The sequence below is a fragment of the Acipenser ruthenus genome, chromosome 8 (assembly GCF_902713425.1).
Source record: "Acipenser ruthenus chromosome 8, fAciRut3.2 maternal haplotype, whole genome shotgun sequence".
Classification (NCBI taxonomy): domain Eukaryota; kingdom Metazoa; phylum Chordata; class Actinopteri; order Acipenseriformes; family Acipenseridae; genus Acipenser; species Acipenser ruthenus.
Genome location: NC_081196.1, coordinates 33,822,680 through 33,850,548, shown reverse-complemented (window position 1 = coordinate 33,850,548; position 27,869 = coordinate 33,822,680). Strand labels below are relative to the sequence as shown.

The 27,869-nt window shown below is 39.3% G+C and overlaps 1 protein-coding gene across 1 annotated transcript in view; it reads right to left on the bottom strand.

Moving 5' to 3' along the window:
• The window catches only part of LOC117406425 (T-box transcription factor TBX19-like), a 30,263-nt gene extending 2,433 nt beyond the window's left edge, over positions 1–27,830 (bottom strand). Inside the window, exons 1-7 of the mRNA XM_059028841.1 lie at positions 23,813–27,830; positions 15,134–15,398; positions 5,802–5,936; positions 5,539–5,600; positions 4,819–4,880; positions 1,787–1,969; positions 264–390 (exon numbers count right to left, since the gene is read on the bottom strand). Coding sequence (XP_058884824.1) covers positions 264–390; positions 1,787–1,969; positions 4,819–4,880; positions 5,539–5,600; positions 5,802–5,936; positions 15,134–15,398; positions 23,813–24,039 — 1,061 coding nt within the window. The 5' untranslated portion in view covers positions 24,040–27,830. The remainder of the gene's footprint in view (positions 1–263; positions 391–1,786; positions 1,970–4,818; positions 4,881–5,538; positions 5,601–5,801; positions 5,937–15,133; positions 15,399–23,812) is intronic.
• Between the last annotated feature and the right edge of the window lie 39 nt (positions 27,831–27,869).

Here is a 27,869-nt window from a genome sequence, read left to right as displayed (position 1 = left end):
AATAATCATCTTTATTTATAAAAAGAACATCATGTAATTGCAGAGGGAGGGGTATAGGTCTAGGAATGTTGGTGAATTCTCAATAATAATAATAAACTTTATTTTGTATAGCGCCCTTAAAAGCAATCATCTCAGAGCGCTTCCAGATTCCTAATATTGTTAGTAAAGGAGGTGAAGCAACAATATGGAAGCCACCATGTTTTTTTGACTCGAAGCCTGTCAATGACCTCTGTCCTGGACAGTTACCAGCTGTGTGTTCTCACCTGGCACTGGAGCTAGCTGCTGCAGACGCGGGGGTGATGGGCAGCATGCTGGTGTGGGGTGGTGTTGGCGACAGAGCTGACCAGTTCTCATGAGCAGGGAAAACCGGTAAACTGCTTGATGTGCTCTCTGTCAAAGGCAAAGTAAAACGATTAATAGGTATCAAACTGCTACATATTTCTCTCCTGGCCTGAGAAAAACTTCAGCTCCAGAGAAAATTGTAACAATAAAATAACAATAAAACCATAATAAAATAACAATAAAACCATAAAAAGATGAATTCCCCCACAAAAAAAAAACACACTGAACTGTAAGGCCTTTGCACACTGGATCCGTTCCATCATTTAGAATACATCATCCAAAAAAGTCGTCCTTCATTCCATTGCACACTAGATGCGTTAATATCGTACTTCAGAGCGCTGATGTGCACTACAGGCTTTGTAGTAAATATACCTAGTATTTTAATAAAAAATAAATATTCTGTTAATTCTTACATCACTTTGAACACAAACAATGTTAAATGTAGTATAAACTTAATGATCACCAAACGCTGATGCAAAACGTTTGCTAATTATTACGTTTCTACTGGACTACAATGATGTTACGCAATATATATATATAATGATATTACACAACACGGTTGTCATAGAATCAGCAACCATGACCAATATAAAACATTTTCAAACACTCGCTCCTGTAATAAATATATTTATTTATTAATATATATATATAAAAGTTGGGAAGCTAGCAACGAGCTACCGAAAATACTTTCCATCACTTTCATGTACTGCCCCTCTTTTCTGATTGTTAAGTCCTGACCGCTCTTGCCCTGTCACACTTCTTTCTCTGATATGTGTCTCCAGGTTAGGCCATTGTTTCTTTACTTCCTCGACTACAATTGAAATAAAAAGTATATGCTTGTAATAACCTGTACTGCACAAAATCCACGTTTTCATGTGTTATAATACATATAATTCATGCCCAAGTCCACGGCAATGTCTTTCCATATGTGTTCCTTTTTTACAGTCTTTTTAATCTTTGTTGGATTTATCATAAAAGTATTTTTTGTCTGGCGGCACACACAATTAGATTTTCCATTTTGTTCAGGGTACTGCAAGACCCCATGTGTCTTCCTAATTGTTTTTCATTGGTCAATGTCATCTTTAACACACGTCAAATTGGATCAAATCGAACTTGTTTCGATTCCAAAATTGACGCATCGCCGTCGTACGACAATTACAGACTCAGTGTGCAAGGTGCAATAGGGAATGCACATGATAATTTTATCTGTTTAGACGTGCGTTAAATTCGGATGTGTTATCGGATCCAGTGTGCAATGGCTCCAGTGAGTTTAATTTGTATTTGGTCATTAATAAACTGGGGGATTGCTCCCAAAATAATTTCACTGTTACTCAAACTGCTTGTCTCATTGATCAAAAAGACAGATGGGTGCTTTCTTTACAGTACAAACAAGCTTGTAGAAACATGAATTGAAGTGCAAGCAGCCCCTTGCTGGCTGTGTTACCTGAGGAGTGATTGCGATGGATGTAGGGCGTGGGGTAGGGGGCGGACCGGTGATGGCGCAGGGAGGCGTAGCGCTCATAGCTGTGGTGAGAGGGGTTAGGAGGCAGTGGCAGACCCCCGTTGTACTGATAGTTAGGGCTTCCAGGAGCACACAGGGCTTCTGAGTTCGAGATCAACCAGCCACCTGTCAGTGAAACAACACTGAGAACATCAACACCATACGTACAATATCATATTCACTTTATAACAGTGTACACTTAGGGCCTGGTTCACGTACCTGTGGTAAAACTGGAGTTAAGACTGAAGGTGTGTTATTCTCACTCCTCCAAACTTTATTCCTTGCTTCCACTGTAATTCTTGAACGTCCTAATGGCATATTTTCCGTGCGTTGGATCAGCTCTCGTGAATAATTAATTTTCATTAATACCACTCTTTTTACCATGATAGTGGGACTCTTACCTTATTATTGCCTCTAAATAAATTGCCACACGTAATACTTCCAGTACAGTTGGCTGTAGGCACATTGCGATAATATAGCTTGTATTTAAAAAGCCTTGGCATTAATTAAAAATGACTCAACAAGGGAGTACATTTGTAATATAAGTTTGTTACATGAGTTACTTACGTTATTTTTAAGCAACAGTAATGTGAAATGTATTATTGCATACTGCATATGATTTTCTGTGACTCATCTTTTCATTATTATTGCTGAGGCACAGAGACAATGTACGTCTGAGATATCAGCATTCAAACAATCCCTGACTTAATTAAGTGATTACAATTCCATACTAAAATTAATCATTTTTTAGTCGTACTACCTGTAGCCTATATTAAAACAGTGAGTGAAAGCTAGACAAAGCTGGACAAAACTGACCGGACGGGGCACTAATTGAAAACTATACCACATGATTACTCCGTCTCTGTAGTCTACATATTAAAAATAATTATCATTGTATGAATTTTCATATATTTTGTCATAAATTGAAATGCTTCCGGAACAAAACAAAACTCCCCCTGAAGGAGCACCAATAAAACTCATAGAATGATCATTATTTTTAATATATAGACTAGAGTAATTGTGTGGTACAGTTTTCAAGATGTTTCGCATTGTTTTAGAACCCTGTCCGGGTAATTTTGTCTTTGTCCAGCTTTTGAGCACTCCCATTAAAACATACATGCTGCTACAGCTCAATTGCGTTTAGTTGAAGAGATTATGAATAACTATAAAATTAAATTTGGAAGTCAAGGAACAAAACACAGCTAATCAAGGAGAGACATCATTTGGAAATCAATATTGAAACTAAAAGACCTAAAAGTGAACAAAAAAAAAAAAAAAGTTGGACTGAATTCGAGCGAAATACTAAAGAAAAAATAGCATTGGCAAAAAATCAGCTTGGGGGGTGAACCGCAGCTGGATACTTATTTAACCCCTCTGGAAATAAAACAATCAACTATGAGCATGGAAAACATCGAAGGATTGGGGGAACAGATAAGGCATTCAGTCCTCAAACATTGTATGTATCTCCAGATTTGTTCAAATAGGCTATGTAATATAAGAACACTTGCATTGGGTTCTAGTGTTAATCGTCTAATAATATGCAGGGGTGCAAATCGTTTTGAAAATTGGTGCTAAACTGTTTTAAACGTTTAGCACCAGAGAGCCTGCTGGTGCTAAATGATCAAACCCCACCCTAATCAAGTCCCCTCCCCCTCCGCTCTTCAATTAGTTTTTAGTGCAGTTAAACTTCCCACACGACACAAACCTTCTCTCCTGTGTATGTGGATGAGTGTGGGTGGGTCATGTGAGCAGTCCAGACCCAATGAGAAACTATTATCATCTATGGTTGCTAAGGAATAAATAATCATTTGCTCCAAGCAAAACCATTTTCCCACCCACAGTACCGAGATGGACGCACATGATTGGAGCAGGATTAAGCCCATTGTCTGTTTATTATTCTCCCAAGCCGCGACACTTAATGTATTCTATTTATTTCATCATATGTGTTGTTTTTCACGCATACTATAGTCTACTTAACAGGCTAATCAACACATCCATAAATTGTTAAATTGTGTCAGTTACTTATAAAAGGTGTTTGCCAAACAAATAAATAATAATTATAAACAAGATGAAAGATTCCTATAGGATATTCTTAACGGAATGTGTAGTATTTAGGTATATAACTTAATAATGATAAGTGTATAGGAAATAACATACACTTTTAATTAAATAAATGCTGTAAAATTACAGAAAATGAAGCTGATAAAACCTTCACCACAACAGAGATTACATGTGATCTGGTGGTAGAGTCCACTGCTGGGAAATTGTTTACATTTATTCGGGGTCTGATCTGAGATGGACGGGATTTCCCTTGCCTAATTCTTGCTCACTGTCTTCTTCTACAGTATGTAACCAAACATCTTTCCATACTCCCATGTATAAAAATTGGGTTAATACCTCATTTATTTAAAAGCTGGCCTCCATTGAGAAGGTACTAACAAGTGTCCTAAACCTTGCATAGATTGTATAATTAACACAGGAATGCCCCAATTGCATTCACAAATTGCTTTTAAGAAAACATGTTAATAGCACTAATTCAAGCACCCAGACTGACCTTTGTGGGTTAGATAATTTGCTGACGAAGGATATTAGCACTGATATGAAGTCAGAAATGGTGTTTACTCATAACAGTACTGTCAATGTCAAGTTTTCAAGGCTAGCTAATATGGTGCTCGTAATGAACCTTTCATAAAATATTATTAATCACATTGTCAAGTGCTACATTTCAATAAAGATGTTAATGAGTTTAAACAAAAAAATTCCCATAACGGTATCAACAACATGTCACAGAGATACCTGCTGTACAGCAAACCTTTGGATAGCAACTTCGATTTTAAAAATGACATTTCTAAAATAGAGTAGAAAATGTGAGTTGCACATGGTTAATAAAACACTTAAAGTAACGTTTACTGTAGTCCTATCGTGTTTTACAGTTCTCGTCAGGGCCTCATCGCTCTACTGTTTACAGGACTTACAGTGGGGCATCCCCATGTGCTGGTTTTCAGAGGGGCTTTCCAGGATGTCCTTAGGATGGGTTCTGGAGGCAATGAAAAGATAACAATAACATGGTGATAATCACAGTGAGATGAAAACATAAAGCAAACCATACTGAGTTCAGAAGAGGTCACAGGACGGATTACAGCAAAACTGATATTGCAGTTGTGAGATATAGATAGATAGATAGATAGAGATAGATAGACAGACAGACAGACAGAGAGAGAGAGAGAGAGAGAGAGAGAGAGAGAGAGAGAGAGAGAGAGAGAGAGAGAGAGAGTGACAGCGACCAAGAAGAAAACCTCCAGGAAGATGGCAATATGAAATTACGAGTTATTCAATATGTTAAGGTGACATTATTCAGCAGGTTTCATTGGACTTTATGAAGCAACATTTGTTAATTCATAGGGTGATGCAACACTTTTGGCCATAGCTGTTCATTACATCTGAATCTTTGTAGTACAACAATTTGTTTTCTTTTTTAGAAAAACTGCTGTAAACTAAGGCCTGGAGTGAATGCTTTGTGAATTTAATTCTAACATTTTTTTACTGTTCTTTTTAAAATAAACAACACAAGCTTGTTTAATATTTGCTAAGTCTGCTAGTCTGCTAAGAAATAATAATAATAATAATACTAATAATAATAATAATAATTATAATAATAATAATAATAATATGGGGTGTTGACCATGTGGACTTACCTTTCCTTTGCATCCAGGAATGCTTTGGCAAAAGGGTTGTACTTGATCTTCAGGGCTGTAATCTTGAGAAGAAAAAACAAATAAACTGTGAAACAGACATTTAAAGCACGTCTGTTTGGATTTTTGTCTCTCTGTTTTGATGTGTTGTTTAACTGTTTCAGCACTGAATAAACTGTATACAGGTCTGCAGTGTTGAATAAGTTATATATACAGTATCAACTAAAACAGTTGTTAAAGGACTTCTTGAATGGATTTGCACAGACCTCTTCATTCTGGTATGCTGTCACAGCAATAAACTGCGTTTCGGGGAACGAGAGATTGGTGACCATCTTGTGACTCACTCCGACTCGAATGATGTGGATCTGGGGTTCGTATTTGTGTAGAGAATTCAACATAATCTGGAAGAAAGGGGGCCAGATATGTCACTCAACAATATATTCAATGTCGACAAGGTACCATTCTAAAATATGTCAACACTATATTCAAATTAAAAGGGTCTTTGCCTAACATGCCAATGCAAGCTTGCAAATCATAGGCCTATTAAAAGCCAGTGGGTGTTTTTGAGGATCACTAATGAAGCCATATACATATTTTCAACTCAATGCAGTTCATAGTTTACAAGAGTCTTGAGCTTTCATAGAAACAAATAAAAATCCAAACATTAATAAAAGAAAACATAAAAACAGCATGTGTGCTACAAGCTTGCACACACTTAAACACCTTGCCAAATGCCCACTGTGTCCTATTGCCATTACCAAACATCCAATTTTCCAGCATGAGTGTTGACCTGAGGGACCACATCGCACAGCCTGTCAGACACTGCTAACCAACAAGAACATTCAGAGGGACTGGTATCCTTGTAGCTTTAGAACTGTCACCCAGAATTGTTCAGGAGAGTGACCCAATACTTCAGACAGCAAACACCTTGCTGTGTCCCTCAGGATTTATCAACACACTCAATACACAGGTACTCCTGTATCTCAGGCTCTTCAGAACCATAGCTTAACCACAGCACAAAAGAGCCAAGTTCTCATGTGAAAGCTGTTATAGACCTGGTATATTTCCCTTTGCATTACTTCATACCTCATCATTCTGAATTTACAGCCTGGCTGAGGTGTATGTTACTGACACACTTGTTGCATGGAAACTTGATAAACTGCCACCAGCGCTTCATTTCCACCTAGCACATATTCTTCTAGGAAAATCAGTCAAGGCGCTTCACTGTCATTTAAATTGCACCTGGGTTTCTGTTCTGCGAATGGTTGTCATAGCAGCCGTTCATTCAGTATCATAAGTCTATGTTTTGGCAAAGTTCACATTAAAAAGCCTAGGTTTTTGGTCCTGCACGAAGCCTGTTGATAGAAACATTTTAATTTGGGGATTGTCTGTGAATCTCCCTCGTGATTTGTCAGATGGATATAAGTTGTTGGTACTAGAATAAACACCCCAGACCCCAGACCACAAAGTGCTCCTCATTACAGCAATGGCCAAAGGTTTTGCATCACCCTATAGACTTAACTAATTTAGCTTTATAAAGTCAAATGAAACCTCCTGAATAATGTTACGTTAACATATTGAATTACATATTGCTTTGTAGTTTACCATATACTTAATGAAAAACTGACAAATGTGACATTTCTAAATCTAACATGAAATAACCTATTTAAGCAGAGTAATCTACTAGTGGTCAGTCTATAGGTAACCGGGGTCTGAGGCAGATAGGTAAGTTTCTGCTTCAAGTAATTAACTACATTCAGTAACATTGCAAGGTGGTGTTTGAATTAAGTGAGGTAGTGTGTGATTAGTACCAGGTGAGTGTGGTTAAATTGAATAGAAGTTGATTCGCTATTTGATTTGGTTCCACACAGTTTAGTTTTTTTTCCACCCTGTTATATTAATCAGGCAGGCTATTTCCGCGCCAGCATGAAGGGCCAGCAAACAGAAGAGCCTCAACAAAAAAGCTGGGAGTCTAGCTGTGGGAGTCCAGCAAAGGGAGGCCTGCGCCGAGACGCTGTTCTAATAGATCCGAACCTAACAGCGCTCTGGAAGATGTCATCTACTAGTCAGGTCGGTACCCTCCACCCCACGGTCCCACTGTACCTATTTGTCTTGCCTGTCCTGCTATGACTGTCTCTCACATCCCTGTTCTGTCCTCTCGCCCTCGTCCTCTGCCCTCTCTCCGCCGCTGCTCCTCCAACCCCTCTAACCTCACCCCTCTGCCGTCCCCCCCTCCCGCACACTCTCTGGTGCACTCTGGAACTGTCACTCTTCTGCTAACAAAGCTGATTTTATCTCTGCCTTTGCCTCCCACCTCTCGCTCGATTTCCTTGCTCTTGCTCCTGCCGCCCTGTCCTCTCTCTACGCATACCCTGCGTCTCACTGGACAGGGAGGTGGGACTGGTTTTCTCCTCTCTCCCTCCTTACTCTTTTCTGTCCCCTCCAACCTCTCCTCACTCTCTGTTAATACCTTTGAATTTCATGCTGTCCAACTAATCTCTCCCTGTCAACTCCTGCTAATTGTACTGCACCGTCCCCCTGGACCTCTCGCTAACTTTCTCGATGAACTCGACTATCTACTCTCCTCCCTCCCCGCTCTGTCTACCCCAACTGTCCTATTAGGTAATTTCAATATCCATCTCTCCAACCCCAGCCACTCTGCCGGATTCCTACCTCTCCTTCACTCTTTTGACTTCTCTCTCTTTCCATCCTCCCCCTACCCACAAAGCTGGCCGTCAACTGGACCTCACCTTCTCCAGGGCCTGCTGCCCCTCCACCGTCTCTGTCACCCCCCTGGACCTCTCTGATCACTATCTCTTTTTCTCTGACTCTCCCATCTCTCCCTGCTCCTCCTACCCCCACTGTCACCTCTTGCCGTAAACTCCGCTCTTTCCCCCTCTGTCCTTGCCTCCACTGCTCTCTCTCACCTCCCTCCTATCGACTCCTTCTCACAACTCTCTGTAGACTCTGCTACCTCCACCCTCTTCTCCTCCCTCACCTCCTCCCTCAACTCCCTCTGTCCCCTCACCTCTCGTCCTGCTCGCCCCTCCCCTCCCCAACCCTATCTCTCCTCTGCGTTCCACTCAGCAAGAATCACACTGCGATCTGCTGAAAAGAAATGGAAGAGAACCAAGCTCCCTGCTGCCCTAGACCTCTACCGCACTCTCCTCTCCTCCTTCTCCTCTACTCTCTCCTCTGCTAAATGTACTTATTTCCAATCTATAATCCAAGCCTCCACTAACAACCCACGTAAACTATTCTCTACCTTCTCCTCCCTCCAAAACCCTCCCCCCTTCCTCTATCTCCTCTGATGACTTTGCCTGTTTCTTCTCTTCTAAAATCTCAGATATCCGCAAACTCTTTAACACCTCTCCCTCCCCCGCACCACCTCCTGCTCCAACCCCTACACCCACTGCATCCCCTACTAACTCACCCTCCTTCTCCACCTTCTCTCCCCTCTCAGACTCTGACCTCTCCTCCCTGCTCCAGGGTCACAAACCCACCACGTGTGCCCTGGACCCCCTCCCCACTCACCTCTTTCAAGCTGCTGCTCCTGCTCTACTTCACTTCGTCTCCCTTCTCAACACCTCTCTCCTTTCTGGTCTCTTTCCCTCTGCCTTCAAACAAGCCTCTATCACTCCCCTCCTCAAAAAACTCCACCTCCCTCCAGAGCTACCGTCCTGTCTCCCTCCTACCCTTCCTCTCCAAAACCCTCGAGCGGGCTGTACATCGCCAGCTCTCTGCTTTTCGCTTTCCAACCACTCTCTGCTCGTCACTCTCCAATCTGGCTTCCGCTCTGCTCACTCCACTAAAACTACCCTCCTGTCTGTCACCAATTCACTAAACTCTGCCCGAGCTGCCTCTCTCTCCTCTGTCCTAATTCTCCTCGACCTCTCTGCTGCCTTTGACAATGTCGATCACTCTATTCTACTATCCTCTCTCGCTGACCTGGCAATCTCTGGCACTTCTCTGGCCTGGTTCTCCTCCTACCTCTCCAACCGCACTTACCACGTAACCTGGCGTGGAGCAACCTCCACACCTCGCCCTCTCTCAACAGGAGTCCCCCAAGGGTCAGTCTTGGGTCCTCTCCTGTTCTCTCTCTACACCCGCTCCCTGGGCCCCCTCATCACATCCTATGGTTTCTCATACCATTTCTATGCTGATGATGCTCAGATTTTCCTCTCCTTCCCCACCTCTGACTCCACCATCACCTCCCGTATCTCTACCTGTCTGTCTGCTATCTCCTCCTGGATGCACTCGATTCAACTCAAACTCAACCTCTCTAAATCTGACCTCTCCGCTCCTCCTGCACTAGAAGACTGGCTCTACCTCCTTTATGCTCCCCTGCCTCCAGAGCCTGCTCCTTCTCCACCCTCGCCCCGCAGTGGTGGAATGACCTTCTGTAACAGGGCGAGGAGCCCTGTACAGTGTTGATTTGTTAATTTTATTTTAGAACAGGATTTCCCCCTCCGGCCCCGTGTTATTTTGTATTTTATTATTATCGTTATGATTTATTTATAAAGGACGGTGAATTGCCAAGTGTGTTTTTGTATTTGTTTATTATAATTTAGTATTGTAATTATATGACGGCGGAGCGCCGTATGTTTGTTATTGTTTTGTTTACTTTTTAAAACGTGTTCTGGCAGAGGCGAGATTGGTGCTCGTCCTCTGCCAGGAATAATTAAACTCGTGCAGAAGGTGGCCATCTCCCGATTTAATTAAGTGATTTAATTTGTTGCTAATCGGAAGATGCTCACCTGTTATAAAAAGCCTGCAGCTCTCCAACTCGTGGTGGGTGTTCGAGAGGAGGAACGGGAGAGCGAGAGGAGAGAGAAATTGAAATTTAAAAGTAAACTGTGAACAGGAACAGTGACGGCGATCTGCCCAGCCTGACCTGTGTTTTTGTGTTAGTGATTTCTTTTTGTTTAATTATTTATTTTGTGCTCTGTGAGCGCCAGTGTTTTTGTTTAAATATTTATTTATTTTTGTTTTGGCTTATTAAAAACGCGGCTTTTGAACTGCAGTGCCTGGTGTCAGTTTGTTTTCGTGCCTGCTTCTGCCGTGACGTCACCACTCAGCCAACCTGTCACACGTAGTGTCCTGCGTGGGATCGCAGCGCCTCCAGGACGCAGGTAGAAGAGGTTACTGCAGTTTTTCGTTTTTTTTTCGTTTTTTATTGTGTGTGGAGAAAGGAGTGAGGAGTAGGAAGAAGGATGAGAGGAAAGAGGAGGATGAGCAGACAGCTGCAGGAACAGCAGGCACAGGAGGAGATCAGCTGGGAAGCCGTCCTCCACAACATAAGCCAGACCTACTGTTGCTGCATCTGTGGGGAGCGGGGGCATTTCCCAGTTAATTGCCCCCTCCCTGAAGACTGGGATTACAGTGGCAGGGGAGGAGACAAGGGGAAGGAGTCGGTGCGTCCACAGCCCAAGAGGTAGGAGACTGAGCGTCCACAGCCCAAGAGGGAGGAGTCGGTGCGTCCACAGCCCAAAAGGGAGGAGGCCGAGCGTCCACAGCCCAAGAGGGAGGAGCCAGTGCGTCCACAGCCCAAGAGGGGGGAGGCCGAACGTCCACGTTCTGCATCGCCTGGGGCTGCCTACGTCTCCACATTTATAGTTTCAGGGTACGAGTGAGAAGTGGAGCTCCCGCTGCCGCCTCCATGGCCAGGGACTCCCCTCCCGTGTTCGCCTCCCGAGGGTCCGCTGCTGCTGCCGTCGCCTCCCGAGGGTCCGCTGCTGCCGTCGCCTCTCGAGGATCCGCTGCTGCTGCCGTCGCCTGGGGTTGCCAGGGATCCTGCTTCGCCGGGGTCGTCGAGGGTCCTGCTTCGCCTAGGGTCGTCGAGGGTCCTGCTTCGCCTGGGGTCATCGAGGGTCCTGCTTCGCCTGGGGTCGTCGAGGGTCCTGCTTCACCTGGGGTCGTCGAGGATCCTGCTTCGCCTGGGGTCGCCAGGGATCCTGCTTCGCCTGGGGTCGCCGGGGCCTCTGCTTTGCCTCGGGTCGCTACACTGTGGCCGGAGCTCCATGAAGGGGAGCTGCCGGACATGAAGAAAGGGGGGGGAGGTCAGGAGACCAGCTCCCCCAGCCGCATTTTCGCGGCCGGAGATTGTGTGGTCGGAGCCCCACGGAGGGGAAATGCCGGCCACAAAGAAGGGGGGGAGGTCAGGAGACCAGCTCCCCCAGCCGCACTTTCGCGGCAGGATAGATTGTGGCGGGAGCCCCGGAAGAGGGAGCTGCCGGCCACGAAGAAGTTGGGGGTGGAGGACATCCCACCATGGCCACCCCCATGGACACTGTGCTTTCCCCTCTTCCGGGACTATGAGACTGAGGGGGAAGGTGGCCGTTTGGCCATGTGTGCATTGCACCAGAGGGGGGGGGGGGGGGGGGGGGGGGGGAGGGATGTGTAACAGGGCGAGGAGCCCTGTACAGTGTTGATTTGTTTATTTTATTTTAGAACGGGATTTCCCCCTCCTGCCCCGTGTTATTTTGTATTTTATTATTATCGTTATGATTTATTTATAAAGGACGGCGAATTGCCAAGTGTGTTTTTGTATTTGTTTATTATAATTTAGTATTGTAATTATATGACGGCGGAGCGCCGTATGTTTGTTATTGTTTTGTTTACTTTTTAAAACGTGTTCTGGCAGAGGCGAGATTGGTGCTCGTCCTCTGCCAGGAATAATTAAACTCGTGCAGAAGGTGGCCATCTCCCGAATTAATTAAGTGATTTAATTTGTTGCTAATCGGAAGATGGTCACCTGTTATAAAAAGCCTGCAGCTCTCCAACTTGTGGTGGGTGTTCGAGAGGAGGAACGGGAGAGCGAGAGGAGAGAGAAATTGAAATTTAAAAGTAAACAGTGAACAGGAACAGTGACGGTGATCTGCCCAGCCTGACCTGTGTTTTTGTGTTAGTGATTTCTTTTTGTTTAATTATTTATTTTGTGCTCTGTGAGCGCCAGTGTTTTTGTTTAAATATTTTATTTATTTTTGTTTTGGCTTAATAAAAACGGTGGCCAGCCGATTCTTTCTTTTGAACTGCAGTGCCTGGTGTCAGTTTGTTTTCGTGCCTGCTTCTGCCGTGGCGTCACCACTCAGCCAACCTGTCACACCTTCCTACAGATGTCAGGACTGCCCAGTCCCTGACCACCTTCCGACGCCTCCTCAAGACTCACCTCTTCAGACAGCACCTGTAGAACTCCTCTTTTTTTCCCCCTGGACCCTTATCACTCTTCCTTAAATGCACTTTACTTGCTCTTATCTGCCCCCTATTTTACTGCATTTAATCCTGTACTTAGAGTACTGTAATCTGTCAAGTGTTATTTAATCTGTAGTATTTTGTATTTAATTATATCCTGCTGTAACTATCACTGACACTGTTATCTGCTCCATTATTGAATCGTATTTTGTCATACTTGTACTTGCTAGAACCAAAGTCATTGTATTTATCTTGCTCTTAATTGTATTATTAATTGTACTGTGATCCTTGAAATGTATTTTTGTTTATGACTGTAAGTCGCCCTGGATAAGGGCGTCTCTTAAGAAATAAATAAATAAATAATAATAATAATAATAATAATACTATTATGGCTTCCGGGAGACTTTTGCGATATCATTTTATAGTTTCTTTGATTACATGATGGGCAGCAGTGTGGAGTAGTGGTTAGGGCTCTGGACTCTTGACCGGAGGGTCATGGGTTCAATCCCCGGTGGGGACACTGCTGCTGTACCCTTGAGCAAGGTACTTTACCTAGATTGCTCCAGTAAAAACCCAACTGTATAAATGGGTAATTGTATGTAAAAATAATGTGATATCTTGTAAGTCGCCCTGGATAAGGGCGTCTGCTAAGAAAGAAATTATTATTATTATTATTATTAAATAAAATATCAAAATTATGTTTATAGTTTTGTTTTTTTTTAAATTATCTCTCATTCCTAAAATTCTAGGTGAAGCAAAACTTGTGACCATAGCTGTAGTGTAAGAGTATACACTTATTCTAAAACTTTCAGCATTTTTAAATAATTAAGCCTGATGTAGAGGTTTTGCGTTTCCCTCGGGGTAGTTTCAACAGACCTGGCCAACCTACCTCTGCCTATGTACGTTTATTGCGCTCTCTCCGTAATTTAACAATTATTATGTAAAATGCCTGAAAAAACAAACAATTTTCATTTTTAACTGAGAGCTTAGCTTCACCTTTAACATCAAAATCATTGAAAAGGACCAAATGCCCATCATTTTTTTTTAGAACATCTAAAGACTGAGGGCTAAATTGACATAAAAAAGATAATTATTATAATGTACAACTAACCACAGCAATTATTTCATTTAGGCCTGGTTCTCATTCCTGGTCCGGCAGCGTTGCCAACATAGCATTTAATGCCAAATAAAGCGGAGAAGGGGGAACACAGTACAAACAAATACCAGCCACGATTTCAGCTCTGAAGTCATTCTTGAAAAAAAAAATAATAACGAACGCAGTCTCTGAAAGCCTGGATGACTACCTGAAGTATAGCTCTCTTTTTAAACATCAGGAAGTCCATTAAATCCCAAAAGAGGCAATTAAGACCTGTTTATTCCTGTTTACATGCGCTCCCCAGTGAACAAAGGGTCTCCATGGGTGAAGTGGCCCGAGAGGGTTTCTCTAATTGTATAAATGCACACTTGATATTTTTTGATTGCTGTGCCTGTGATTAGAGGCTGGAGAAGGCTTCTAAAAGCCCTGTTGGGTCCCAAGACACTAATGACTTGGCAAGATCCTCAGAGCGGGGTTTCAAGAGGACTGGCGGGTTAGGAAGAAAATATTGTTGTTCTGGAAATGTCTTTTTTTTGCCTCAATGCTTTAACTATATATTTAGTTGTACCTTAAGGCAAGCGACATCTCTATACAGCACAGAAAGTGTGATGGAGATACTGGTTTGCAGTACTTGTTGTGTGTTGGTCTTGCTTACTTCTGGTCCTTGATTAGTCTTTGCTTTTGCAGTTGCTTCATAAAAGTGTTTCACATTTTTCCAATATTTGATATTAACTATAAATAACATGTAACTAAATTTCCATTAATTATGTTTATGTTACAGTATGTCATTAAAAGTTGTAACCAGATCTTTTTTTTTTGTTATAGTAACATACTTTATGGCAATGCAAATACATTATTTTACTAAACATACAGCGTATCATTTTAAACAAACTATTTACAAAACGTTATTATTCACAAAATACCAATTATTTTAGGATGTTACTAAACTTTGATCTAAATTTCAAAAAGCCTTTACAAAACTCTCAAAAAGAGACAAGCTCTGTATTGTCCACTCTGTACTGCCTTGTAAAAAGTAATAGATTATCGTACAGCACTTCAAATTTATTAGGGGAGCTACAATATATTTTATGTATACAGTATCTTACTTCTAGCAATTGTAAACATTCAGTGTGCAGTGGAAGAACAGTAAGTTTGCCCAAATAAGAAAGTATAGCACATATGTTCATAGATTTCCATACTAACTAATTAAGGCTGAATTATTCCAATAGCTGGTTCTTAAAATAAATTACCACCAAGTGCTGTACAGTAAATGTTAAGGATTGTTTTATTAAAGTAACAGAAACTTGATACCTGTCCTCCCACATTGAGCTTGTTGGTCAGCTTGACTTTGCTGAAGGAGATGGGGGATTTCATCCAGTGAGCCCCGAAGTTGGGGGAGTCAGGGTGGATGTACACGCAGCTGTGGGCCTGTGGCTCAGGCTTGCCAGCAGGGATCCACTCCCCGTTCACGTATTTCCAGCGATGGCTGTCAGCAGGCGCAAAGTCCAGCAGAAAGGTGTACATGGCGTTGGGATCCAGACCTGACACACTAACCCTGAGCACAGGGAACATTCTCCTGCAACAACCAGAGAAAGAAAGAGCAGAAGGGTGACATGAAGGTCACAAACACCACACTCAAGGTTTGCTTTGATATAAGTTACTGTTAGCAAAAAAACAGAGCTTAACCGAAGTATCAATAGTTATTTCTACTACCACTGCATTGCACTGTGTATGTCATTTTTTAGAAAATTGGGCTGGTTACTTCAACTTTAGTTTATAATTTCTTGTTATCTTTAAATGTTGTCAAACCTAGATGCTTCTTAATTCCCATTTAGAAATACTAAGAGAAACAAAATAAAAACGATTTTGACAAATTAAGTCTTTATCAATGTCTTCATTGAACCTATCATACATATCAGATATGGTTATGGATGATACAGTTTTAACATGGGCTGCTTCTTTTCAAGACAGAGACATTTATGACCCACTAATCTCTTCTTGTATCATGGTGAAAACTGAATGACCCCCTTCACAACTTCTGTAATTTGGCTGCCATCACAATTTACATAGCCCTCCAAACCCTATTTTTTGCTCTGAATTCTAGTATTATTATTTTATTATTTGTTTATTTAGCAGACGCCTTTATCCAAGGCGACTTACAGAGACTAGGGTGTGTGAACTATGCATCAGTTGCAGAGTCACTTACAATTACATCTCACCTGAAAGACAGAGCACAAGGAGGATAAGTGACTTGCTCAGGGTCACACAATGAGTCAGTGGCTGAGGTGGGATTTGAACCGGGGTTCTCTTGGTTACAAGCCCTTTTCTTTAACCACTGGACCACACAGCCTCCAGCAAATACATACTTACATAAACAAATAAAACAAACAAACAAACAAACAAACAATATGGAATCAAGAAGGCATGCCTTTTACAAAATGATTACAAATAACGGAGAAGGTCAGGAACACGCAACCTGTTACTTGGCAGGCAAATTTGTACAGCTGTTCAGAAATCCACTGTGTTTCAAAGCAATGCTGAAGCCAACAGAAGACTAGCAGACTTGTGTATAACTGACAATAAATGATCAGAAAAGGCAGAACCTGTGATTTAAGAATGACACAAGGGGTTTGTACAAGTAATAAGTGATTATATATATATATATACACATACACACAGTACACTCTCGCTATAGCTATAACGCCCTTCATTATATAACAAACCTTTGGCTATTATTAACATGCCCCCCCCCCACCAAAAAGAAATAAACAAAAAAGATACTATTGTAACGTATGTGAGGTCTGTGAAGTGCGGGAACATTGGAGTAGGATAGGCTGTGTATCACATCGGTCGAACAGGCAATGGGCGACAGGCACAGAACACAGGAGCTGCTGGCTGTGGAGTGGGACAGGCGGGTAACTGGGGCTAAAGACGAGTGACGGGGAGTGTTTGTTTTTGCTATGAAACAGAGACAGAATAAAAAATTTACTTGAGGATCTGATTAACTTTTCATGTCAAACGATTCATTTCAGATTGAGTTTGAATAAAAGTTTAGCATCCATTCGGGTTTTTTGCTTTTCGTACTGCGTTTTAATTCTTTAACGAATTGGATAAAGCAAAGGCAGAATACTGCATGAAACAAACAGGTACATGTAATTCTACTTTTATTCAAAATCTCATCTCATTAACTTACTCCAACAGTGTATCGTTCATTTTGATTGTCCTTTCGCTGTAACAAACCCATCGATATAATGAACAAAAGGCTTGGACCCCAACAGGTTCGTTATAGCGAGGGTGTACTGTGTGTGTGTCTGTGTGTATATATATATATATATATATATATATATATATATATATATATATATATAAGGTATGTTTAACTACGGGTTACAGTTCCGAAATAATAAACACAGTTATTAAACACACACAAGTCACACCCATGACCACAAGTCCACAGTGAGTGCTAATGTAAGGGCAGCAGTGTGGAGTACTGGTTAGGGCTCTGGACTCGACCGGAGGGTCATGGGTTCAATCCCAGGTGGGGAACACTGCTGCTGTACTCCTGAGCAAGGTACGAGATTGCTCCAGTAAAAACCCAACTGTATAAATGGGTAATTGTATGTAAAAATAATATGATATCTTGTAACAATTGTAAGTCGCCCTGGATAAGGGCGTCTTCTAAGAAATAAATAATAATAAATAATAATGTGCAAGTGGTGAATATACAATGAATCCGTGAACAATGTTGTCCGGGTTTGTGCTGGCCTTAAGCGACAGCTCCGGATCGTGTTAGCCGTCTAATAAATAACAAACAGTACAATAAGATTCGACAAAACAAACAAACACTAAACACTCATGGTTATATTTCACTCGTCCTTCAGCGTTCACTTAACCATAAACAAAGGAACGGATCACCTAGCCATGTCCCCTTCTTGTACCCTCAGTCACGCCTCCTTGGTTAGAGAGTGCAGCCGTTTCTCCTCCAATCCACGGCTGCCACATCGCTTTCCCTCTGGGGCGATGACTTAATGTACTGCAGAATGAATTGTCAGACCATCCAGTCCAGGGCACTCTGTTCCCTTTATACAACACCCTCACAGGTCAGGAGAGAGATTTATCACCAAGAATCATCTGTCTCTGTCACAGTCCCATATTGACTTATTGGTCCCATATATGCCTAACCCTTTTATACTCTCCAAGAACGTTCACCTACAATCCAGCATTTTCTAGATTTTTCTAGAATTAGGTTCTGCATTATCATATTGAAATTCACTGTGTAGATAATACTGTCATAGCATTAAAGGGTATGACTAATGTTTAATTAGCATTGTTGGAGTTTTGCAAAAAATAAAATAAAAAAATGTTGAAATAAATAATTGTAGACATCCATTGCTTGTAACTTGTTTTCCTCATCCACAAAAGCAAAACTTTTGCTACAAAAGATTTTTCTAAAATTCTTTGTTTTTGAGAAATTTCTACAAAGCATAAATTTCCATTGGGGTATGTAAACCTTTGACTACAACTATATATGAAGAGCTATAAATAATAACTTAATGTTATTTCTGTATTGATTTCATTATAAAATTGTGATTATATTTATTATGAAATCAATACAGAAATAATTGATTGTGCTGTTATTGTTTGTAACAAGCACTGTATTGAGAAGCTCACAGAAATCACTTTCTCTAAGTGGGAAAACACAGTTCTAGATGTATTCTTTTCTATTTTCAAAATATGGAAGAACACTGCTGAGACAGAACCATCGTTTTAATTCAAAACTTGGATTCTAGTGCACAGTCTTTAAGAGGTAGAACCTCTCCCCCTCATACACATACACAAACAGACAGACAGGACAGACAGACAGACAGACACACACACACACACACAGACAAACAGACACACATACGGTGTATTGTGATCACAAACTGGATTCAATCAAAATACACAGATCCACTTTATGTTCTATTCTATTAATCTGTTTTATGGGGCTATTCAGTCAAATTTCCATATACCTTATAAGAGGACACCCCCTTAACACACCACTGCCTTTGAACCATAAATACTGGAAACCTATTAAACAGTAAGAAGATTGAGAAAATGAATATGGACAGCATGCAAGGCGCCTCTCTGATCCCCTTGAGTAATTGTTTTCCCAAATGCATCACAGTAGGAAGTAGCATCTTCATCCCTAGCCCTTCATTTAGTTTGGTAGTTGATCTCCCAATTGATCTGTCCTGGGTCCTGGAATCTGAGGCTACCGCCAATGTATTTGTCCAATTCCTTTTTTGTTTTTTTTGTTTTGCAACAGATTAAAAGTTAAAGGTTTGTGTACACTCTCTTAGAAAAAAAAAAGGGTTCCTGGCTATTCTATAAATAAAACCATATGTCAGTCTTTCCCTTGTTTTAGGTTCTACCATTATTATTATTATTATTATTATTATTATTATTATTATTATTATTATTATTATTTGTAGGGCTTACCTCTCTCTCCATCCCTTTAAAACTTAATTAATATTTGTTAAGCCTTAACTGAATACCAGATTGTTTAAATTAGCGACGCACTGTTAGAAACTAACGCAGTGGAAATTAAAAAACTGAATTCGGCTGTTAGAGCCAGAATGAAATGCAGGTTCAAATAGAATCAGGTGAGATCAATGCGCCTCGTTTGTTAACTCAATCAAGATATGAGGGTAAAAAGAAACAATATCCTTTGGTAATTAGTGTTTGAATAAGAAAGCGAATCGGCTAAAAATATGTTTAGACGGACATCACGTGATCAAAAATAAAACCCGAAAACTAGAAGCCTTAATTATGTGTTATAAATTATCCTGATGCATTGTAAATCACCGTAATTGAATACGGAATGTGAAATTCTATGTTACATTTGAAATAAATACAAAAGCATTTAAATTTTAATCCCTAATGTGGGTTCTAATGGATCAAATAGGTCTTGAGAACCTTTATATAAAACTCGTAGTATTTCAATAAATAACTATGGTTATATAGAATATGATAGCAACAAGGTTTCCAGAGAAAGTCATAAGAAATCGTACAGTTCTACATGGAATGTCCAATCACTCTATTTTCTAAGACTGTATTATCAAAACTAGTGAAAAACATTTCAGATTTCTAACATACTAGTCTACAGCTGATATAATATACCATGTATGATATAATGAATACCTTTTAAAGTCACCCACTAAGCATGGCCACAGCAGAAGATGGTGTTTTGGGATCCTGAGAAAAGTTTATTCAAGTGGAACATTAGAGTGTGTTGTGTATGTGTGTGTGTGTGTGTGTGTGTGTGTGTGTGTGTGTGTGTGTGTGTGTGTGTGTTCAAACGGACATGTGTTGAATAAAATTAATATAAGGCACGAAAATATACAAAACTTCCAAATTAACAATAGGTGAAATTGATTTTTATTACAATGCATACATGTGTTCATAACGTGAACACATCTGTTCTATATGTTTAGATTAAAAAAAAAAAATGACAATAAGTCCATATACACATGCATTATATATATATATATATATATATATATATATATATATATATATATATATATATATATATATATATATATATATATAGAGAGAGAGAGAGAGAGAGAGAGAGAGAGATAGATAGATAGATAGATAGATAGATAGATAGATAGATAGATAGATGTGTTTGACGACCTTTTTCTTCTTTTTTTAGTTTGGTTCAGTTTAATGTCTGACGTCGTAAATTTGAGGCAAACAAATAAACACCCAGACCTCAATTAATAAACTGATTTGGGAAATTAAGTATAACACAATGAAATATGCAATAAATGTTGTATTATTATTATTATTATTATTATTATTATTATTATTATTATTATTATTAACCATTGTGGTATTTGATAAAGAATTACGTGATGTATATGCATATCTACACAGACAACTGCCCAGACTCCAAAAACATATTAAAGTCATTAAAAGCATACCACGCATTGTTTACACGTTCTATGTTGGATGTTATCAATTGTATTACATAATATATATTATTATTATTACTAGTCGTAGTCGTAGTAGTATTAATATTACTACTACGACTACGACTACTACGACTACTACTACTACTAATAATAATAATAATATATATGTGGTACTGTATATCAACCAGTCAGTCAATAAACAAACAATTTATGTGAAAAAACAAAAAACGAAAAAATGAGTTAAGTGAGAATCAAATGCGCATTGGGGATGACTGGAAAGTATGGTTCATATGAGACTGTATAGATGTCATTGATAACGCTTTTATTAACCTGTAAGTAATTAACCAGCCACTATGTTTTAATGCATTACCAAGTCTGTATTTTTTCTTTGTATTACCCTAAGCCTACTCAACAGTAAGTTTAATTGAATAAGTACTGACCGTTAATACAGAGAAAATGACAGATAATGACCTAATAATCACTCTGCAATATCTGTAAATTACTGTCCAGTTCATGACCGGTTATTTTCCCATTATTGTGTGGATGCTGTTATCTATCCCTTTCTAAATGATTTATGCTGCTTAGAAATCTCTCCCTGTTTTTTTTTTTTATCTAATGAACCCTGTGCTTCTAGGCTCATCGTCTTTTATTGATCTAAACGGCTTACTGTAGCCACATTTTTGTCCTCATTAAACACTTAAGACCCGTACGTCTCCTGGGGTTTTACCCTTTGGTAAATGTAGCGCGTAACTCATCATAGTTTTTTCCCCAACCTGATCTCACAGCAAAAACGTTATCATGGTAACGTTTTCACTAGGCTCTGAAAAGTTACCTACATAACGTATTTCAGCGTTTTTGCTGCATCAAACACATGACAAGATTTTCGCTGTACTTTCTAATCATATATTTAAATCGTGATCATAGATTTAAAAAAAGTAACTTTATTATCTAAGCGACTCAATACAACATACATTTCACAAATAATTTACTTGTTAAATAACTTAACAATATTTACACTTTCCTAGCTAACTACATTCACATTACATTTATGTGTAGCCACGTCTGCTATATTTGCAAATTGTTAACACTTGTCGCAAAGAGTTCTGGGACTTAAGCACAAAAACATTTCCGCAGAAGTCAACTGTTTTGTACACTCAGTCGAAGGGTGCAGTGAAGGGCACATAAAGCTCCCTTCACTCGTTCCCTAAGGAATTGGGACAACCATTAAGATGGCGAACATAGTACGCCCGCCCCTCAAGGGAAGGTAACGAGTGAGCGTTTGTGACGCTGCCAGAGAAGTTAAGGTATAGTTCAAGGTTTTAAAATGACATTTCCCACAATTCTTTTCAACGTTCCGCCCCTGCCTATTGGCTGAGCACCGCAGAGCAAGCAGCTAGCGGCACATTCAAATTTCAAACTACGTAGAAACACTGACCACTTAGCTTAAATGTGTTTAATCTACTGACTCTGTTGAACCGAATTCTATTTTGTTGTTACCCGTATTTGTATTCATTTAGCTTATTTGTTTTTAAGCTACTGACTGTCTCTGTTTAACCGAATACTGTTTTTTTTTACCCTTATTTTTATTTTCATTGGCAGATGCGCTCTAGATGCAAGTACAGTGCTGACACTCCTACACTTACATTAAGCGAGGTTTTGTGTAAATGTATAAAGAAAAAAGGCAGTGTATATTTTAGCACTTGTATAAAAAGAGCATGTCCGGAATTAAAATGAATAGTCATTTTTTAAACAATTTAATTGGTTTAAAAAGCAAACAAATTGGTCGTTCTAAATCAAACGAATAATTGGTATAAATGCAACAATTAGAATATTCGTTTTGAAAACGTCAAGGTATAAACGCAACAATTGGAATATACGTTTTGAAAACATCAGAATTTAATGCAAAGCATTGTGATGCAGCAAAAACACTGAAATACGTTATGTAGGTAAAGTTTCAGAGCCTTGTGAAAACGTTACCATGATAACGTTTGTGGTGTGACATCAGGTTGTTTTTTCCACCATTTTACCTGTCTAATTTCCCGCACCTGGTTCTGTACTGTAAACCATGTCCAAAGCACCCCTATTGGTCCAGGCATATATTGGCTTTTGTAGGACAATTTAAGCAGACTCATGTGTCAATTCCAATGTGATAAAAGTGCAGGGAATACTGTATTTACAGCAATTACAATCTATATGCAACTGTGGCAAGTTGGTCTCTGCAGTGCTTTCAAATGGACATGTACAGTAAGTGTTAAATGAAATGAATAGAAGGCACCAAAATACACAAAAATATTTAAATTAACAATAGGTGAAACTGATTTTTATTACAATCCGTGCATGTGTTAATATCGTGAACATATCTGTTCTATATGTTTACCGATATAAAAAATAAAATAATAAAATAAAACAACAACAATAATAGTATATGCTTCCTAAAGTTCGTAAATACATGCATTACATATAGATGTGCCTATAGTTTCTATGTGATTTTTTAAAGTACAAGAAATTGATTCAGTTTAATGTCTGACACAGTAAATTTCATCCAAAGCAAAAAAAAAAAAAAAAAAAAAAAAAAAACACCCAGACTCCAATTAATAAACTGATTTGGCAAATTAACTACAGCGAAATATGCAATAAAAAATAAATCAGTTTGGAAAGAAAAGGCTGGTATTTTGAAAAATAGAAAGGTGATTTAAAGCACATTGCTTCAGAAAGTACACAACAGTGAAAAACTAAACAGGCTTTTTGACTAATTTTCAACATTTTGAAGTATCTCAAGAATGGGATAATTGGAAAATAAATCAGTAAACATTCTGTTTTAAAACAAAATCTTACATCTGTATAATAAGTTCCAACAGCCAACATTTATTGGCTGCTAGATTTTTCTATTAATAAATTCATGACCAGATCCTGTAGTGTAGGAGCATCTGAAGTTACTCTTGCACGTTATCCATTGTGAAGACATTGATTAAATATCCATAAACATAACTGCGCTGTCTCTCTGGACAGCATAGGGAAATAAACTAACCTTCCGTTCTTGGTAACGATCATCTCATTAGTGATCTCCTTGAATTTCCTCCAGAGTTCCCCATCCTCCAGAGACACTTTGAGTTTCTTCTCGGTGGGATCCCCCTTCTCTCGACCCGCCTGCAGCTCACTCTCCACCACACTGAGCAAGCGGGAGATACAACACTCGCTGCCCTTCTTACAACTACTACTGCCTCCTAGATCATTCATGGCGGTTTCTACTTTCATTGGGTGGACTAAAAAAGAAACAAAAACTGAACAACAACAACGTATCAAACAATATCCAACAACACAGTAACTTCACAAGCTGGCTTTAAAAACGAATCAATTGGTTACAATTTTGCCTGGGACTGCCGCTACACAGCACGGGGTTGAGCAGGGATGCGATTCATATTCGTTGTCACTTCTGAAAATATGACACCATCTCTTGAGAAATATCCTACCTCATTCCCAATTACTTGCACGGTCACATGATGGAGAAGTAATTTACCTATTGGTGAATTTATTAATTGTATCTTTAGAACAATTTTTAGTCCAGACCTCCTCCCTTCTCCCCCTCCCCAATTTGTTAAATGTAAAGAAAAAACATTATGTGCAGCCCAACATTTTCTTAAGCAATTAAATGGCATTTAATTATTATTTAATTGAATGGCAAACAACTACAATTAAAGTACGCATTATTTGTATTAAAAGGTTAGATACAAAAGCAGCTTCTTTATTTTAGAATTGTGAGACAAATCTATTTGAACACATGTTGTTGCAAATAATTGGACAGAATGCACTACAAACTAAGGTTTTTAGTTTACGTTGTGTTTCTATTCAGGTACTACATGGCTCATTCAGCTCAAACCCTTCTTTTAATCTAAGAGTTTTGAATGGCCCCTTTTAATATTCATGGGCTGCAGACAAGTATCACTTAAAAACGGAGCACAGGTTTTACTATCTCATCTTTGAGAACCTACGTCGTTTCTGCTCTTCATTCTGAATGATGAATATTTATGATTTAACGAATAAAGGTTAAACATATATCTCGCCTTATTCATAACAGGCTCATCTTCAGATATGTTTAACCCTTTACTGGTCCTTCAAATACAGGTCACAATTAGTATGAATTACTATTTAAATAAAACGTATTTATACTTTTAAGTTGAAACTTAAACTTTCCACCTGTTTTTGGTTCTGTGGAGATACTTGACCATTTCTCAGGGTAATCCTTTTGGAGAAATTTATCAGAAATTAAGAAAATCTAAACTATATCATTGTGTGTTCTGCATTTTTATGATTCATTCTACACATTTACATAATGTCAGATATCGAAAGTGAAGCTGTTTTCATGTCGATATTTCCCAACATTATCACTACACCTCCAGCTCATGTGTCATGTTTATAGGAACACCCTGACATACATTTCTGTGGTTACAGTCTAGTTCCTTGTGCACAGATCACAAAGACAAACACAACACCACCTAGCTGCCAATGTGTGAGTGGATGGGTATACAGGTAATGTGTGAGTGGACACTGGGTATACAGGTAGGGCTCTTATGGTTCCTGCTCTGTGGGCAGCCAGGTGAATTCAGCACCTTGTATTGACACAGGAACAAGAGAATATCTCAGCAGACTTATGACCACAGAGCGATCTTCCCTGTGATTTTTCACAATATATGAGCAGGCAGTCACAAGAGCCCTCTGATTCTGATTCAGTATAATATTCTGAACACTGCGCTAACATTAATAGACACTGGCGTGGGTCCATTCAATTGATTTGAACACTTGTGGATCTAAATACTTTAAAAACTGCACATTTGAGACATATAAAAATAATACTTGTGCATGGCATAAACATACTATAGAACCATTTTGTTAGCTACAAATATTGTAGGTGACTAACACACCTGTTGGAGATACAGCAAGAGCCTCACTTGGCAATGGTAGGGAAGAAAACTCAGTGAGTGGGATTAAAATAGGACATACATAATCAAAACAACATTTTCCATCTGTTTAAAATTATCTGCTTGTATTTGTCATAACTTCCCACTGATTACTAATCACACACAGTCTAGGTGGATACTATTATTAGGCTGGGTGTATATTTGTGATAAAAAGTACTGTACAATATTAAATATCAATACCATTTTCATCTGGATTATTCCCTCATAAATAACTAGCATTGTAGACACAAAGAACATGTGAAGTGTCTTTTGCTTGCTGATCTTGCTGGTTTGTTGATAGAAAAGCAATGGGTTGTTGTGGCCATGGCTTGTGTCCCTTATACAAGTTTCTCATAGGAAAAACAAAGCAAACCATAACAAAACGCTGTGAAAGCATGGTAAAGGATCGGTAATCATTGTACAGATGACAGAGAAATGGTAAATCATATTTAACGAACATGCCAAACTATGATTAACGTGCAACGTGTAACCAAAGGTAAAGCATGGGAAAACTGCAAAAGTACTGGCAAATTTACCATGGTGAACTGTTATAAGGGGTGCAACAAAATGCCACATGGGAACAGTTCTCCTCAAAGTGATCAATTTTCTCTAATCAGCCTTCATTCTTCAAGACTCAATATCATAGGACACAATATTCTTCTTGGTCAAGGGGAGCCTATCAAGATCTGTCCCACCATCACCAGTTTGTCTTTCTTGAAACTCTTCTGGTTGTGGATGTCTTGTAACTTTCTGCTTCTAAACACTAAACACTAACTTGCCAAAACATGTTACATCATATCCCTGCTGTTGCAAGCTTTAGCAGGACTACAGGATAGCTTTCTAAGATTCGCATCTTACAAAGCCCTGATTAAGACCAATTTAATTATTAATAATTTTCAATGGAATATACAAAAAAATTATGATAATTTTTTTCTATAAAACATTAAGCTGCTTTGAACAAAAAAGTAACACTGATGTAGAATATTCAGAGAAAGAGGAACATGATATTGCTTTTACTGGAGAGTAGATAATTTCTGTACAAGAATAATTAAATGTGTATTGCAGCATTTTGTACAGAGATACTGTACAGAGAGTGTTTGTCAGAAAGTTTGGGTTGCACTAATTAAGCCCACTACAGCACCTCTGCGGACTTCTAGTACCTCCTTGCTGAAACTCTGGGGTGCTAGGAGGACATTAACTGGATTGCCAGCACATGATATTTAATCTTCCTATTTTGCTGGTGTGTACACTCGGACCCACACTTCCTAGAAACAAAACAGCAAGCTTCCTAAGTCAGAAGACACCCAAAAGAAAATGCACCCAATCAGTATTTCCACCTCCTGTACATTATCCAAATCAAGTGAAGCAGAAAAGCACACTGCACGTTCTTCAGTCCTGCAGAAACCAGATCTCTCCCCATCTACACAACTGTCATCAATTGAGGCCGAGCTGCTTCTTAGCAATAGTTCAGTACTAATTGAATTATTGCAAACCCAGCTGCCTAATCAGTCTTTTAATCAGCAGCAGGTTGGAGCAAAGATTAAAGGATTTAGATAGACTTAAGGCAGATTAAGGTTTTATTAACAGTGGACGCGTGTGCCCACTGAAAAATCGGAAATGTAATGCTGGGCTTTTATATTTATATATTTTTTCTTTGAAGTATGTTTCACAAAAAGCACTGATCTTTTTCGTTGAGAATAGATTGATCATTTTACATCTTTAGAAATCAGTGTTCAGTCAAATCAATTTTTTTCACCTTTTAAAAAGTTCGTTGCAAGTTGATTTTGAAATGTTTTTCTTTTTCATAATTCTTGATTTGTGTGGTAGTGAGGTTCGCATCTCTAATTTTATCATTTTTTCTCATCTTGGTTGAGAAATGATTCTTAAAAGTCCTGCTGGAAATTCATGTCCAAATCCCAATGCAGCCTTGTGACAAAGATTCTTTGTGGTTAAAATCTATCCTTTTGTCTGACAAGCAGCATTGTGTGTTGTACTGCTCTAACGTGTAGCAGGTACTGTCCATGTCATATCTCAATATTCTTATAGCATGAACAATACTAAGCAGTAAAAATACATTATATGAACTTTGGCACTGTCTCTAAATTGCTAGAGATATGTCACACATCATTC